At 35.3% G+C, this 15,100-nt stretch overlaps 1 protein-coding gene across 1 annotated transcript in view; it reads right to left on the bottom strand.

The window, feature by feature from the left end:
* Positions 1–15,100, bottom strand: part of VCPIP1 (valosin containing protein (p97)/p47 complex interacting protein 1) — a gene marked incomplete at its 5' end in the record, with an annotated part of 27,125 nt that overhangs the window by 6,916 nt on the left and 5,109 nt on the right. The window contains one exon of the mRNA XM_010848490.1: positions 7,894–7,980. Coding sequence (XP_010846792.1) covers positions 7,894–7,980 — 87 coding nt within the window. The remainder of the gene's footprint in view (positions 1–7,893; positions 7,981–15,100) is intronic.

Raw genomic sequence — 15,100 nt, 5'->3', positions numbered from 1 at the left:
GGAATAGCTCAACTGGAATTCCATCACCTCCACTAGCTTTGTTCATAGTGATACTTTCTAAGGCCCACTTGACTTCACACTCCAGGATGTCTGGCTCTGGGCGAGTGATCACACCATCATGATTATCTTGGTCGGGAAGATCTTTTTTGTACAGTTCTTCTGTATATTCTTGCCACCTCTTCTTAATATCTTCTGCTTCTGTTAGGTCCATAGCATTTCTGTCCTTTATCGAGCCCATCTTTGCATGAAATGTTCCCTTGGTATCTCTAATTTTCTTGAAGAGATCTCTAGTCTTTCCCATTCTGTTGTTTTCCTCTGACAGTAGGTAATTCACTAATTACTTGAGGATTATATAACTCATGCAAAGTACATACCACAGTGCCTAATATAATATACATCAGGCAGTCAACAGTTTTAATTTCTCTTAGATCAAAAGGTTTTGTAATTGCTTCCAGGTTTCTACTGTGAAGCTTTCCCTTGGCTATTCCTGGAGAGAATCATAGCACCAACACATTTATCACAGTATTACTTAACAATGAAACAATGGAAACAATCTAAGCTTTCAACAAGAAGAGAGGGGTTAAGAGAACTGCAGTCTATCTACCTAACAAAAGTAATATGCAGCTACTAATACTGATATAAATAAGTAACCTATGATGCCTCAGATAGACAATAAAACATGCATGATGGTAAAAAAGGAAAGTACTGTAATTACAATCATGCCCAAAAATGTATGTATAAGAGGAATATTTAGCAGTTTTACATCATGTTCCCCATTTTTATATTTCTAGCCTTCTTAAACTGTTTAAAAACTTTAAAATATATATCAAAAAATCAATGCAAATACTGTGTTGTGATTAAACATAATCATTTAAGCTGTACATAACTTACACAGTCCTCTGAATTTTAAGAATCAAGGTATATTAAAATTTCTCTATATATATATAATATCCACATTTCCACTGGACATATATACCAACAGACATGTATATTTATAGCTACATTCTTTCTTACATCAAAAAACTGGAGACTACCTAAAGTGAATCAGAACAATGGATGAATTATATTAAAATGATAATAGAATACTGTGCAGCAGTGAAAATGAACAAACTAGTTGAGCCCATGAATTTGAATGAATCTGAAAAAAGAGCTGCATAAGAGAAAGTCACAGAGAGAATGTACATAGCATAATTCCATTTTTATAAAATCCAAACAAAGCAGTAAACATTGTAAGGTTAGATACCTAAAAAAGTATTAAAACTAAATTTGCCATTCATCTCTGCATTTATCTCTGTATAAACATCTTTAAGGAAACTTACTATGGTTTAAGCAAATTAATTTAAAAACACCTTTCCAAACATAAACACCAGGAATATTAAAAGCTGATTTGTTATATTAGGCAATATGTCTGTTCAAACATAAATATAACCATCTATCTGTTAAGAGTGGATTTGAAAGTAAGAAAATTATGCTCTTTTCTAGTTTTTGGAGGGTAGGGGGTGTATGTGTAGGGGGTGAGGAGGGCATGTTACACTTTTGAGTCTTTGTTCACGGGATGAGGAAAATGATCTGCCAAATGAATCTGTCCTAAAAATACAGATAACATTTTACCACAAATATCAGATGAAATTATATTTGAAAGGTAAAATAATTTTCTGATGGTGGCCCATTTCAAATGGCTATGTGATGGTCAAAAAATAATTCTGCAAATTACAACTGGGATTAGCTAAGTAATTATTAGGTACCAGGCCGTTGGCTAACTGCTTTATGTGCACAACCTCATTTTATCCTAGTAACAATCCAAAGATTATCACACCTACTATACAAACAAAGACACTGAGGCTTAGAAATCACACTGGACTAAGCAGTAGAGCCAAAATTTGACGTTAGATGTTCTTACTCCAGAGCTCTAAACTATCTCCTAATAAGAATAACCACCACAGGTAAGATTTGAAAAATATAATGAGTCTGCTGACATCTAACCCACACACAATTCACCCATTTTTAAGTGTACAGTTGCGGAGAAGGCAATGGCACCCCACTCCAGTACTCTTGCCTGGAAAATCCCATGGATGGAGGAGCCTGGTAGGCTGCAGTCCTAAGAGGTCTTAGGGGTCACTAAGAGTCGGACATGACTGAGCGACTTCACTTTCACTTTTCACTTTCATGCATTGAAGAAGGAAATGGCAACCCACTCCAGTGTTCTTGCCTGGAGAATCCCAGAGACGGAGGAGCCTGGTGGGCTGCCGTCTATGGGGTTGCACAGAGTCGGACACGACTGAAGCGACTTAGCAGCAGCAGCAGTGTACAGTTGAATGTTTTTTTTTCAGTATATTCAGAGTTGTGTAACCATCACCACAGTCACTTTTAGAATATTTTCATCATCCCAGAAAGAAACCCTGAGCGCATTAGCAGTGCCTCCCATTTCCTTCCCCCATCCCGTTCCTGGCTCCAGGCAACCACTGATATGTTCTCTAGGTGGGCCTATTCTGTCATTTATATGACTTTTCGTGTAAGTGAAATAATACAGTATACGGCCTTTTGCTTCTGGCTTGTTTCATGTAGCATATTTTTAAGGTTCATCCATGTAGACTGTACCAATACTTCATTCTTTCTATTGCCAAGTAATATTTCATTGTATATATATGCCACATTTTACTCATCTAGTCATCAGCCGATAGACATTTGCATGCTTTCCACTTCTGACTATTATGAATAATGCTATTACAAACATTTGTGTACCAGTTTTGTGTGGACAGTGTTCATTTCTTTCTGGTACACATGTGAAAGTGAATTGCTGGGTTGTACAGTAACTCCATCTTAAATCTTTTGAAGAAACTGCCAGACTTTCTCCCCAAGCAACTATACCATTTTACATTTTCACCACAATTTCCTTGCCAATAGATCTTATTATCTGTCTTTTTGTCCACAGCCTTACTAGTGAGTGTAAAGTACTAGCTCATTTGTCTTTGATTTGCAATTCCCTGTGGTTAATGATGTTGAGCATCAGTTCATGTGCTTATTGGCCATTTATATATTTTCTCTGAATAATGTCTATTCAGAGTCTTTGCCCATTTTTAATCAGGTTGTCTGTCTTTTTACTGCTCAGTTCTTTATATTTTGGATACAAATCTATTACCTGATAGACAATATTCAAAATCTTCTCTCACTCTGTGGGTTATTTCACTTTCCTGTTGGTGTTCTTTGCAGCACAAAACTTTGCTTTTTATCTACTTTTTTCTTTTGTTGCTTGTATTTTTGGTGTCATATCTAAGATTTTGCCTAATCCAAAAGCAAGATGTTTTATGCCTCTGTCTTCTAAGAGCTTTCTAATTTTAGCACTTATACTCAAGTTTTTTACACATTTTGAGTTAATTTTGTATTTGGTGTGAGGCAGAGGTCAAACTTCATTACTTTACATGTGGATATTCAGCTGTCTCAGCACCATTTATTGATAAAACTATTCTTTCCCTCATTAAATTGTCTTAGCATCACAGCTAACATTTTAAAAATAATTTCAAACTGAAAACAAAAAACTATTTAGAAAACCATCAAGAGAATAATCATCCTTATACCACCCACCACAACCCTCCTACACAAAAACCAACTGAGGGAAGTTATTTTCAGTTCTGTGAAAGACACTGCATAAGGACCCCAATTACTGGGGGCCTTATGATCAGTTACAATTAAATAATAACTTAAAAAAAACATGAACTGGTATCAATATATTTCAAAAGGTAGAAAGAAGTGACAAATGAAAAGTTAAAAAGAAAAGGATGCCAGAAAAAAAGTGGGGAGGCAGGGGGATGCTGAGAGAGAAATCTATAGCTTTAAATGCTTATAGCAGAAAAAAAATGCTTTAAATGCTTATAGTAGAAAAAAAATTTTATAATCAATAATCTAAGCTTCTATCTAAATAAGCTTGGAAGTACAAATTAAATCCAAAGCAAGCATAAGGAAGGAAAAGGTATACATAACAGCAGAAATCAATGAAAATGAAATCAGGCAAATACAGAGAAAACCTATGAAACCAAAGTTGTTTCTTTGAAAAGATCAATAAACTGATAAATCACTAGCTGGACTGGTCAGCAAAAGAAGAAAGGCAGAAACTGCCAATATCAGAAATGACAGAGCTATAGGCCTTACAGACATTAAAAAGACAGTAAGGCAGTATTATAAACAACTTCATGCCAATAAGACTACTAACTTAGATGAAATGGACAGATCTCTTACAGGCAAAACTAACAAAGCTTACTCAAGAAAGGGATTAACCTTAAGAGCACTTTATTAAAAAAATTAAATTCACAGTTAAAAACTGTCCTATAAAGAAAATTCCAAGAACAGATGGCTTCACTGGTGAATTCTACCATTTAAGAAAAAAATAATATCAAAGCTATAACACTTCCCAACTCTATTTTCTGAAGCCAAAATTACCCTGATTAAACAGTCATTACAAGAAAATAAGAAAACGAGATGGTTAGATGGCATCACCAACTCGATGGACTTGAGTTTAAGCAAGCCCCAGGAGCTGGTGATGGACAGGGAAGCCTGGCGTGCTGCAGTCCATGGGGTTGCAAAGAGTTGGACACAACTGAGCAACTGAACTGAACTGACAAGAAAACCACATACCAGTATGCCTCATGAATATGCTCACAAAAACACTCAACAAAATACTAGCAGTTGGAATCCAGAATGTGATGTTGGTTCAACATTCAAAAATAAATCAATGTAATTCACACTACCACCAAACTAAAGAGAAAAGCCTTAAAATATTATTTCAACAGATGCAGGGAAAGAGCATCTGATAATATTCAACATCCATTTACAATACTATAAAATCATCAATAAACTTATCAGGGCATTTCACCTACAGGTTTGAATGCTTTCCCCCTTAGACCAGAAACAAGGCAAGAATATCCATTCTCAACCCAAAATACAGTAATCAAGACTGTGGTATTGGTGGAAGGAGAGACATACAGATCAACAAAATAGAAAAGAGATCGTAGAAATAGACTCACATGAATAAGGTCAACTGATTGCTTTAAAAGTAACTTTACTGATTATATGCTGTATATAATTCACCTTTTTCAAGTGTCTAATTCATGGTCAATTGATTTTTCAAGTGTCTAATTCATGGTCGATTGATTTTTGAATACAAGCCTCCAATAATTCAATGTATAAAGTATACCTTTTCCAACAAATGGTGCTGGAGCAACTACTGGATATGTACACACACACACACACACACACACACACAAAATGAACCTCATCTCTCATACCTTACAACATATTAAAAAAATCAATTCAAAATGGATCATATACCTACATATAAATTAAAACTATAAAACTTCCATAAGAAAATACAGAAGAAAATTTCTGTGACTTTGGATTAGGCAAAGACTCTTGGATAGGACACAAAAAGTATGAATCACAAAAGACTGTTAAATTGGTTATCAAAATTATAAACCTTTGATATTCAAAAGATAATGCTGAAAGAATGAAAAGACAGGTTATAAACTGGGAGAAAATATATCCAAAATACTTATCTGATAGATGATGTGTGCCCAGAATATCTAAAGAACTCTCAAAACTCAATTAAAAAAATTTTTAAGCCAATTTTAAAATAGGCCAAAAAATAACAAGATGCAAATAAGCACAGGCTTCCCTGGTGGCTCAGACAGTAAAGAATCCACCTGCAATGTGGAAGACCTGGGTTCGGAAGATCCCCTGAAGGATGGCATGGCAACCTACTCCAGTATTCTTGCCTGGAGAATAATCCCCATGGGGTTGCAAAGAGTCGGACATGACAGAGTGACTAAGCACAGCACAGTACAAATAAGTACACAAAAAGATGCTCAGTATCATCAGTTATTAGAGAAATGCAAATTAAAACCATTATGAGAGAATAATATAAATCTTTTAGAATAGTTTTAAAAATAAACACTAATACTACCAAGTGCTGAAGGAATACAAAATGACCCAGTCACTTTGGAAAATGATCTGGAAATTTCTTATAAAGATGAGCATATACTTACCACATGACTCAGCAATCCCACTCCTAGGTATTTAGTATTTATCAAAGAAAACTGAAAACATCTGTTCACACAAAGACCTGTACACAAATGTTTTTAGTGGCTTTCTTCACAGAAGCCCAAAACTAAAAACAAACTAAATGTCCTTCAACTGGTCATAGGATTTTTAAAATGTGATATATACACACAGTGGAATACTACTCAGCAATAAAAAAATAAACAAAAATGAATAACCTATTAATACATGCACCCAGACAGATGGATCTCAAGCATTACATTAAAAATTGAAATTAACAAAAATTTTTTGTAAAGAGGCAAGATGATAAATATTTTAGGTTTTGTAGACCATATAGTCTTTGTCACAACTATTCAACTCTGCCAGTGCACTGTGAAAGCAGTCCTATGTAAGCATAAGAGTGGCTGTGTTTTAATAAACTTTATATACAACAGGCAGTGAGCCTGAAATAGCCCACAGGCAGTAGCCTGCCAACCCCCATGTTCAATCAAAAAGCCAGACACAAAAGATTAAACTATATGGCCCTATTTATATGGTGATATGAAAAAGGAAAACAAATAGGGACAGAAATCAAATCAGTGGCTGTCAGGGCTAGGGATAGAGGTAAGGGATTAATTAGAAGGGCACAAGGCAACTTTTTGGAATGGTGGAAATACTCTATATATTAAGTGTAGTAGTGATTATATGACTGCGTATGTTTGTCAAAATTCACATGCCCATATACCTAAAAAGGATGAATTTTATTATATGCCAATTATGTTTCAATTATCTTGTCAAAGAAAGGGAGGGAGCGAGGGAAGAAAGAAGCAAGCCAACTGGCCATTTTCTGGTCCCTGATTCAATAAATCAAAAGAAAAAAAACATTTTTTTTCAAACAATCAAAAATCAAGGAAATTTAAATACTGCCTGGTGATATTTTAAAAACTATTGTTCATATCTTTTAGATGTGATAATGGTATTAAGGTTAAAAAAAAAAATGAGTTCTTACTTTTAGAAATACATACTGAAGTCTTACAGATGAAATTATGTCTGAGATTTATTCTAAAACAGTCCATTTGAGAGGGGATGGATAAAAATGTACTGATAATTACTGAACCTGGGTGGTAGGTAAATAGGGGTTCATTACATTATTCTTACTACTTTTATATGTGTGAACATTTCTACAACAGCCAAATTGGGTTTTGTTTTTTTAACAAGGAAAAAAAAGCACATGAGAAAGAAAAAACATAAAATAGAGATTATGCACTTGGTCTAAAGAGGTCAGGTAGGTAACAAAGTGAGAAAGCCAGACTGATAAAAGTCAGAAGCCAAAAGCATTCACATTAAATCTTTGAAAAAACGTATGGTGTCTAAACATACACACTAGCAATCTCTCTCTTAACACCTTAAAACTCTGAAGATAAGTTACACACTTGCACATATCTTTATAAACAATACATACACAATGTGAAAAGAAGTTAAATGTAAAGTGAATTATTTCCTAGACTTCAGAAAATACTGAGGTATATAGTATCACAGTCCAACACAACAACAACAACAAAATGCTGCATTATCTGATTCTGGGATGGACACTAGCACTATAAATAAACTGGCCTCTAATTCTACAATTTAAATGAGAAAATATGAAAAAGAAAGTGATAGGAGATTTTTTAGTAATATTATAGCAGAAAACATAGTTGATCATATCAGGATAATAATTCATTCTAACTAGGCAGACTGATACAGAAGAATATATACCCTAACATTGGAAATCATTTTAGAAGAATATTATCTGAACTTTCTTAAAACCTTATAATAGCTTGAGTGGAGATATTATCCAAGAATAAAGTCAGAAAGCAACTATACCCATGGTTTTCTTCATAATATTGTAGAATACGCCACCCTGCTGGAACATGTGAGGAAGACCTTTTGCATAAGACCATACATCTTCTCCTGTAAAATAAAAAGATACAGTATTAGCAGAAAACCAGAGAGTTCAACCCAGGCTTGCTTTAATATGGATGAGCCTCAAACAGAGATTGTAAGGCAGATATTCTAAATAAGCAATGCAGTCTAGTATAATATACCATTTAGGGAGCAATGTGGAATGAGGGACTATGGCCCCTCTAAATGCGACAGCCATTGCCAAGTGCTGTCACAGAAGAATATAGGTCCAATGGTTCAAGAACAAATGGCATTTTAAGAGAAGCCAGAAATCCAAATTTCTAATGTCAATTCTCCCAGTTTTTAAACACAGGAACTGATTCAAAAATGACTTTAAAACTGCATGAGTCAATACTGGGCATATTAAACAAAATATACATGAAGACTCAATCCAGTTTAAAGTAAACTAGTACGCAACTATGGACTAGAACGACAGAAATGGTTACTGAAAGATATTTATGTTTTTAAAGTAGAATATAAAAATATATTCTATATTTATGTAAAAACTAATAAAAGCAGATGGAAAGGGCTAGGGAGTAAAGTAAATAGGCAGACTGAAGATAAGTAATTAATGTATTTTGTTGTTCCAAAGTTGACTTTTTAAAACAGAAATTTGCTGGGGGGGAATGATGAGATTTAGAATAAATATCAGAAGCCCACAAAATAGCCACAAGCAAACCACCATTTCACAGAAACATATTTTTCAAGAACACCCTTTGAAGTGCCTATTATCAATAAGAAGTTTCAAATAAAAAGTTAAGAATGATAACCACTATCCAGGAAGTTAACAAAGAATGGAAGGAACATAAAAGTTATTTTGGTTTGTGGAATATGGTTTTTCTGTGTGTGTGGTTTCATTATTTTCTAATCTGATAAAGTATATGTACTGCTTTTATACTCAAGACTTTATAAAGTTGATTTCTACTAGAAGACAATACTGTTGGATCTGAGCTTTGAATGGAGGTTATGATAATGTGAGTTAAGCATTCTGTACCTACAATCTCTCAGAGCTCTAACCCCTTTCCACATTCATAAACAGGAATATGAATCTGCAAGGGAGTTGGTGAAAGTATAAAGTTTAAAGTGTACAACAAAGCCTAAAATATATAAAAAGCCTCAGCCACTTAGCGTTTCAGTTAATTAGAACATTTACTTACACATAAACACTTCATTCACTAATGATACAGTGCAACCAGAATATGGCAATATTTAAGGGTGAACACAGAAGTTTAATTTAAAATTTTGAATATTAATAAGAAACCCCAAATACAGAATGTTAACAACTCTGTCAGAAGTTCTGACTGCTGAATTTATCATTGAACTTTACTTGGATTATTTCTCCGGTGGTAACCTTTCATTTAGTTATTATCAATGTTATCTTAAATGTACTTAGTATTTTATAAAATACTCTAGGATATCAATTGTCAAATATTCTAGAATATCAAAATGTATCAAAAATTATATGGTAGCACTTAATTATTTGGTCCGAATCTAGAAGTGAAGTGAAGTCGCTCATGAGTCGCTCAGAGTCATGTCCAACTCTTTGCGACCCCATGGACTGTAGCCTACAAGGCTCCTCTGTCCAGGGATTTTTCCAGGCAAGAGTACTGGAGTGGGTTGTCATTTCCTTCTCCAGGGGATCTTCCCGACCCAGGGTCGGAAACTAAACAGGTGCCAAAATAATAAACTGCTCAGAACTGACCACCCAAATACTAGTAAGAAAAATGATGTGTCTTAATACTACTTTATAAACCCAATGATTCCTTACTTAGCAGGCAGAACTCTAAAAAGAAAGAATTCTACTGAAGTGCTTATCAACCCTGTGTTTTCATCATCTCCCTAAGGATTCTTTTTAGACATTATTTTCCTAATCTGCCTTCCTAATGACATCTGAATACTACAGACACAGTTTATCTGGTTATGTATTATGTATATATCTTACACTTGTTTCATTAAATAGAGTAAGATTTATTTTACCCTCCCCCAAGAACCAAGTTTCACCCCCTTCAGACTATATGGCCCCAGTCAGTATGCATACTCTATTGCTTTAAGGAAAGGGCAGATACCATCTAAATTCCTCCCAGATGGCTCAAGTAGTAAAGAATCTCCCTGAAATGCAGGAGCCTCAGGAGCTGCTGGTTCAATCCCTGCGTCAGGAAGATCCCCTGGAGGAGGAAATGGCAACCTGCTTCAGTATTCTTGCCTGGAAAATTCCACTGACCGAGAAGCCTGGTGGGCTACAGTCCATGGGGGCACAAGAGTCGGACACGACTTAGCGACTAAACAACCACCACCACTCAGCTCTGAGCAGGCACCTCACATGGCTTCATTTTCTCCTCACAACTGAGCCCTATTTCACAGAAGAGACAAGCTAAGAGAGTGTAAATCATTCTCCCAAGATCAAATAGCCATTAAGTGGCAAAGCCTGGATTTGAATCCTGGGTACATTCTACAGCTTATACTCTTTCCACGGTTACTAAACCGTTGCTGCTGCTAAGTCACTTCAGTCGTGTCCAACTCTGGGCTACCCCATAGACGGCAGCCCATTGGGCTCCTCCGTCCCTGGGATTCTCCAGGCAAGGACACTGGAGTGGGTTGCCATTTCCTTCTCCAATGCATGAAAGTGAAAAGTGAAAGTGAAGTTGCCTCGTCATGTCCGACTCCTAGCGACCCCATGGACTGCAGCCTACCAGGCTCCTTGGTTCATGGGATTTGCCAGGCAAGAGTACTGGAGTGGGTCGCCATTGCCTTCTCAGAACTAAACCGCTACTAAAGGTCAAATCATGTTAGAACAAATTTGGCATAACCATCAACACACTCTCCTTATAGAAACCCACAGCATCAACGACTGATTGGAAGAAAAAAAAAGGCAAATTATTTCCTTTGGTGTTAATATATACACTTCCACTGAAGTCATGTTTCTAAGAACCAAGGAAAGGGATCAGAGATCAGAAAGCAGGAACTGTGACACAGCATAAGTCTCCCATCAGTCACAGACAGTTCGCATCCCTTCTAGAACTACCCTGGTTTAGGCCTGTCTCCTGCCTGAAGGGCTGCCACTGCCTCATCCTTGGTTTCCACTCTAATCTTCTCCCCAAGTCCCTCCTCCACACAGCCTTCAGAAACCTTTAATGGTTCCCTCATATAATAAGGCAAAAGGTCTAGTTCCTTTTCATGGCATATAAGTCAGCCTAAGATTCCTTGTCCTCACTCTCCCTCACATCTCTCATTAAATCTTGATTTCTACAAAGCAAACCACCAAACTGCTGTATTTCCCCAAAGGCCAATAATAGCTATGCATTCTTTAAAACTCAACTTAGGTGTCACTTCCTGTAGGATTCTTCAGTGGTGGGTAGGGAAGTTCCTTTCTTGCTGCTCCTATGTTATGAACACCACAGCCCTTGATCACAAGGCAGGTTGACTCAGTTAACTTTTCTGTTTCCCTTTCTATATCAGAAGCTTTTCAGAGTCAGGAAAAGGTCAGTGGCCCATTCGACTTTCTACTTCCAGGGCCTGGCACAATGCTGCAGAGACAGGAGCACTTAGAATTCATGTAATGAATAAATAGTATTAATAATGCCTGAGAGGAGTCCATGAAAAAACTTAGCTTAAGCACTATAATGACAACTGTTCTATAATGCTATATGGATAAAATGTTAACTAATGGTACTATCTGTATACCTCTTCATGAATTTAATAAAATCATAGCAAAAACAAAGCTAAAGACTTTTAGGTACAAATTTGGAGTTAAAAAATAAATAAATCACAGTAATGTAACGTATATCATGGTGACCATAGTTAATAACACTGTATTTGAAAACTGCTAAAAGAGTAATCTTTAAAAAAAAAGCGGGGGGCAGGTAGAATTACTTTCTACTATTTCACTGGAATGCAAATTCTTAGAGAAGAGGACTAGTCTGGTAAAGCATCTACCAAATGTTAATTCACATTCTTCTGATAGCCTCCACTTATTTTAATTCAGCTGCTTCTTCATAGTACAACAGTAAAATACTTACATTGAACATACTGTGCATAACTGTACAAAAAAGTCTATAACACAACCATAGAAAACCTCTGTTCATACGCTGTCTTCCTCAAATCTTTCCTAATAATCTTTAATTCTCCTACCTGACAACAGTTATTATATATGGCAGTGATAGTATGGATGATTTTCCCTTTGGTTGTCTAATTTTCTTCCTCTTTAAAAAGAAATAAAATTTTAAAAATATGTTAAATTATATTTAAATGATTTTTTTCTAGATTTTAGAAAAAAATCAGTTAATCACTAACAAAAAAATAATGAGGCTAAAAGTGAGTTTAAAAGGTCATCATTCCAATTTTCTAACTTTAGATATTTAAAAAGGCAATTTGAAGTTTCTACTTGGCAATTTATAAAGCAAGTAAGATTTTAAAATCTAACATATATGTGAAATATAGTTATTATAAAAAGAAAAACAAAATCAATTTTGAAATACTATTTAGAGTCCCCCCTCCCCAAATATCTAAGTTAATTCTGAACTCAAATACCTATTACCATAAAGTAAACTGACCAAAATATACATTTAAACTAGGAACATGGGGCTGTTTCTACTAGAAAAAATTCTAAAGGTGTTCATTAGCTGAAAAAGTTGTTGCCATCTCTCTACCCTTCCTCCAGATTCTGCCATCTAAAATTGTATCTACCTTGAAAGAAAAGTGGAAGTGAAGTTGCTCAGTCCTGTCCCACTCTTTGCAGCCCCATGGACTGTAGCCCACCAGGTTCCTCCATCCATGGGATTTTCCAGGCAAGAATACTGGAGGGGGTTACCATTTCCTTCTCTAGGGGATCTTTCTGACCCAGGGATCAAACCTGGGTCTCTCGCACTGTAAGCAGATGCTTTACCACCTGAGCCACCATCTACTTTACTAACTGTCAAAATCATTTCTAAGAAAGGCATGCTTATTTCTCTCCTTGTACTCAATCCCTTATGCGTCTTCTCAGTGTAATCATCAGCATTAAAAGCTATATTTATCACACACATACATGCACACAAACCTAACTGTGTGGAAGTGTGTACACAAACATACAGAGTCTGAGTCTCTGGGGAGTACAAGTGTTTAAGAGAACTACTGTATTCTACTCCCTACATACTTGAGTTCTTTGAATTTTTAAAAGTAATATTATAATTGAAAAAATATGAAGAAAAAAAGAAACAGAATCATGTTTAACTTAATCTTCAAAGTATATTATAAAAATCACCATTTATAATATACATATTTACCTTAAGATACATCTATATACATTCCTTTTATTCAATTTTATAACTGTTCCCCCATTAGAAATATGATGTTTATAAATCAATTAGAAAAGTTATCTGATAGTATGTTAAGCATAATAGATGCATTAAGTACTATCTAGATTTGAAAGTGTCCTTCACCCAATATTTGAAGAAAAAATTCAAGAAGCAATAATGATATTCAGACTCCAAGTCATCTTAAAAATAAGTGTCTAAATACCAGGTGCAATTCTGAAAATACCCAAGGCAAGTACAACATCAAGAAGTACTATGAAATTATGAAAAACTGTGTAAAAAAAAAAAAGCTGTGTAATTTAAACTTGTATATTAAAAACTCATGCCATTCTTTCAGGAAGATAGAAAGTAGTTTCTCAACTCCTGAAAGGATGCTAACCTTCGCAGTAAAGTGGAGTAAATATAACAAGTAGCTTAATTCCATCAAAGCAACTCTGACAACATATGTATAAAACTGACCAACTGTTTTTCACAAATCTCTTTATCTCTTGAAAAAGAAAATTAATGAAAAGTTTTGTGGAATATAATACTAAGAAAAAAGAAATTAGCCTAGTCTTTACAGTGGATGATGTACTGTCTGTCATATCTACCACAAAAAGCTGGCCTTTGCAAAGCCAGAGTTAGAGTTACTCACATATTGTATAAATAATGAAGAGAACAGTGTAAAAATTGTTTAATAACGTCCAAGTGGTCTGGATAAAGAAGATTAAAATCTGTGAAATATTACAGGTAAGAACACTGTTATTTCATTTTTAACTAACATCATTAGATTCAAAGTGACAAGTTCCATGAACTGAGCAAAAGATTGATGCACTCACTGTCTTGATACAAACAAGAAATATAAATTCTATTTAATAAATATCCTACTTAAAAAAACAATAGAAAAACCACATGTCTCTGGCTATCAAGAAGTCAGCCTATTTAATAAGGATACACAATCATTATACATACATACACACATTTATATCTTTATGGCTTTCATCAACAGGTCTCCAGCTTCCTTTTTCTTTATATATAAAAATTATAAATGAAAGCTATAAAAGTATGGGAAGTCCTCAGTTGAGACCCTACAGGTAAATTTATGGAAGGCAAGGATCATGTCCGATTTATCTTTGTATCTACAGCACAGTCTCGCTCATAGCAGACATTTTGCTGAAAGGATCTGCATTCATTCATTCAACAAGCATGTACTTAGCACCTAGAAAGTGGAGGGCCAGTACTAGGTGATAGGGTAGTAAGTAAACCAACATATAAAATCAGGAAAACTTGTAACAGGTGCTATGAGGGAAATGAACAGGGTGCCATAACAGAGGGAACCTACTTGGAGTGGCTTAGCAAAGGTCCCTGAAACCCTTACCCTTGGGTAAGGTGGTCAGGAGGAAACCTCTTTTAAGAAAGTGGTATCAAAGCCTCACCTAAATGAGAAGGAGCCAGCTATTTGAACAGCAGAAAACTTGATGAGCTATTTGCTAAACTAACACATGGTAATTCACAATTTCTGCACTTTGAAATTTACAATTTTCTTAGTAAACCCTGTCATTTCCCATTTTCCAGCTCTCTCCAATCTAAACATCAAGAGTTCCCGGCACTCATTCACATAAGGTTGTGCGTACTTACTTAGCTATCCCCATATTGAGATTTTTTACAAACTAGCACTTTTAAGAAAATCTTCCCAGGAATTCCCTGGCAGTAATGTGGTTAGGACTCCGTGCTTCCACTGTCGAGGGCATAAGTTCAATCCCTGGTTGGGGAACTAAGATTCCACAAGTCCCACAGCATGACCAAATAAAGAGAGTATCTTCTACATAATTCAAATACAGTTATGAGAGAATTAGAGG

Source organism: Bison bison, unplaced genomic scaffold, assembly GCF_000754665.1.
Source record: "Bison bison bison isolate TAMUID 2011002044 unplaced genomic scaffold, Bison_UMD1.0 scf7180017864267, whole genome shotgun sequence".
In the NCBI taxonomy this organism is placed as follows: Eukaryota; Metazoa; Chordata; class Mammalia; order Artiodactyla; family Bovidae; genus Bison; species Bison bison.
Note: the sequence above shows the minus strand (reverse complement) of the source record. Positions and strands in the feature narration are given on the sequence as shown.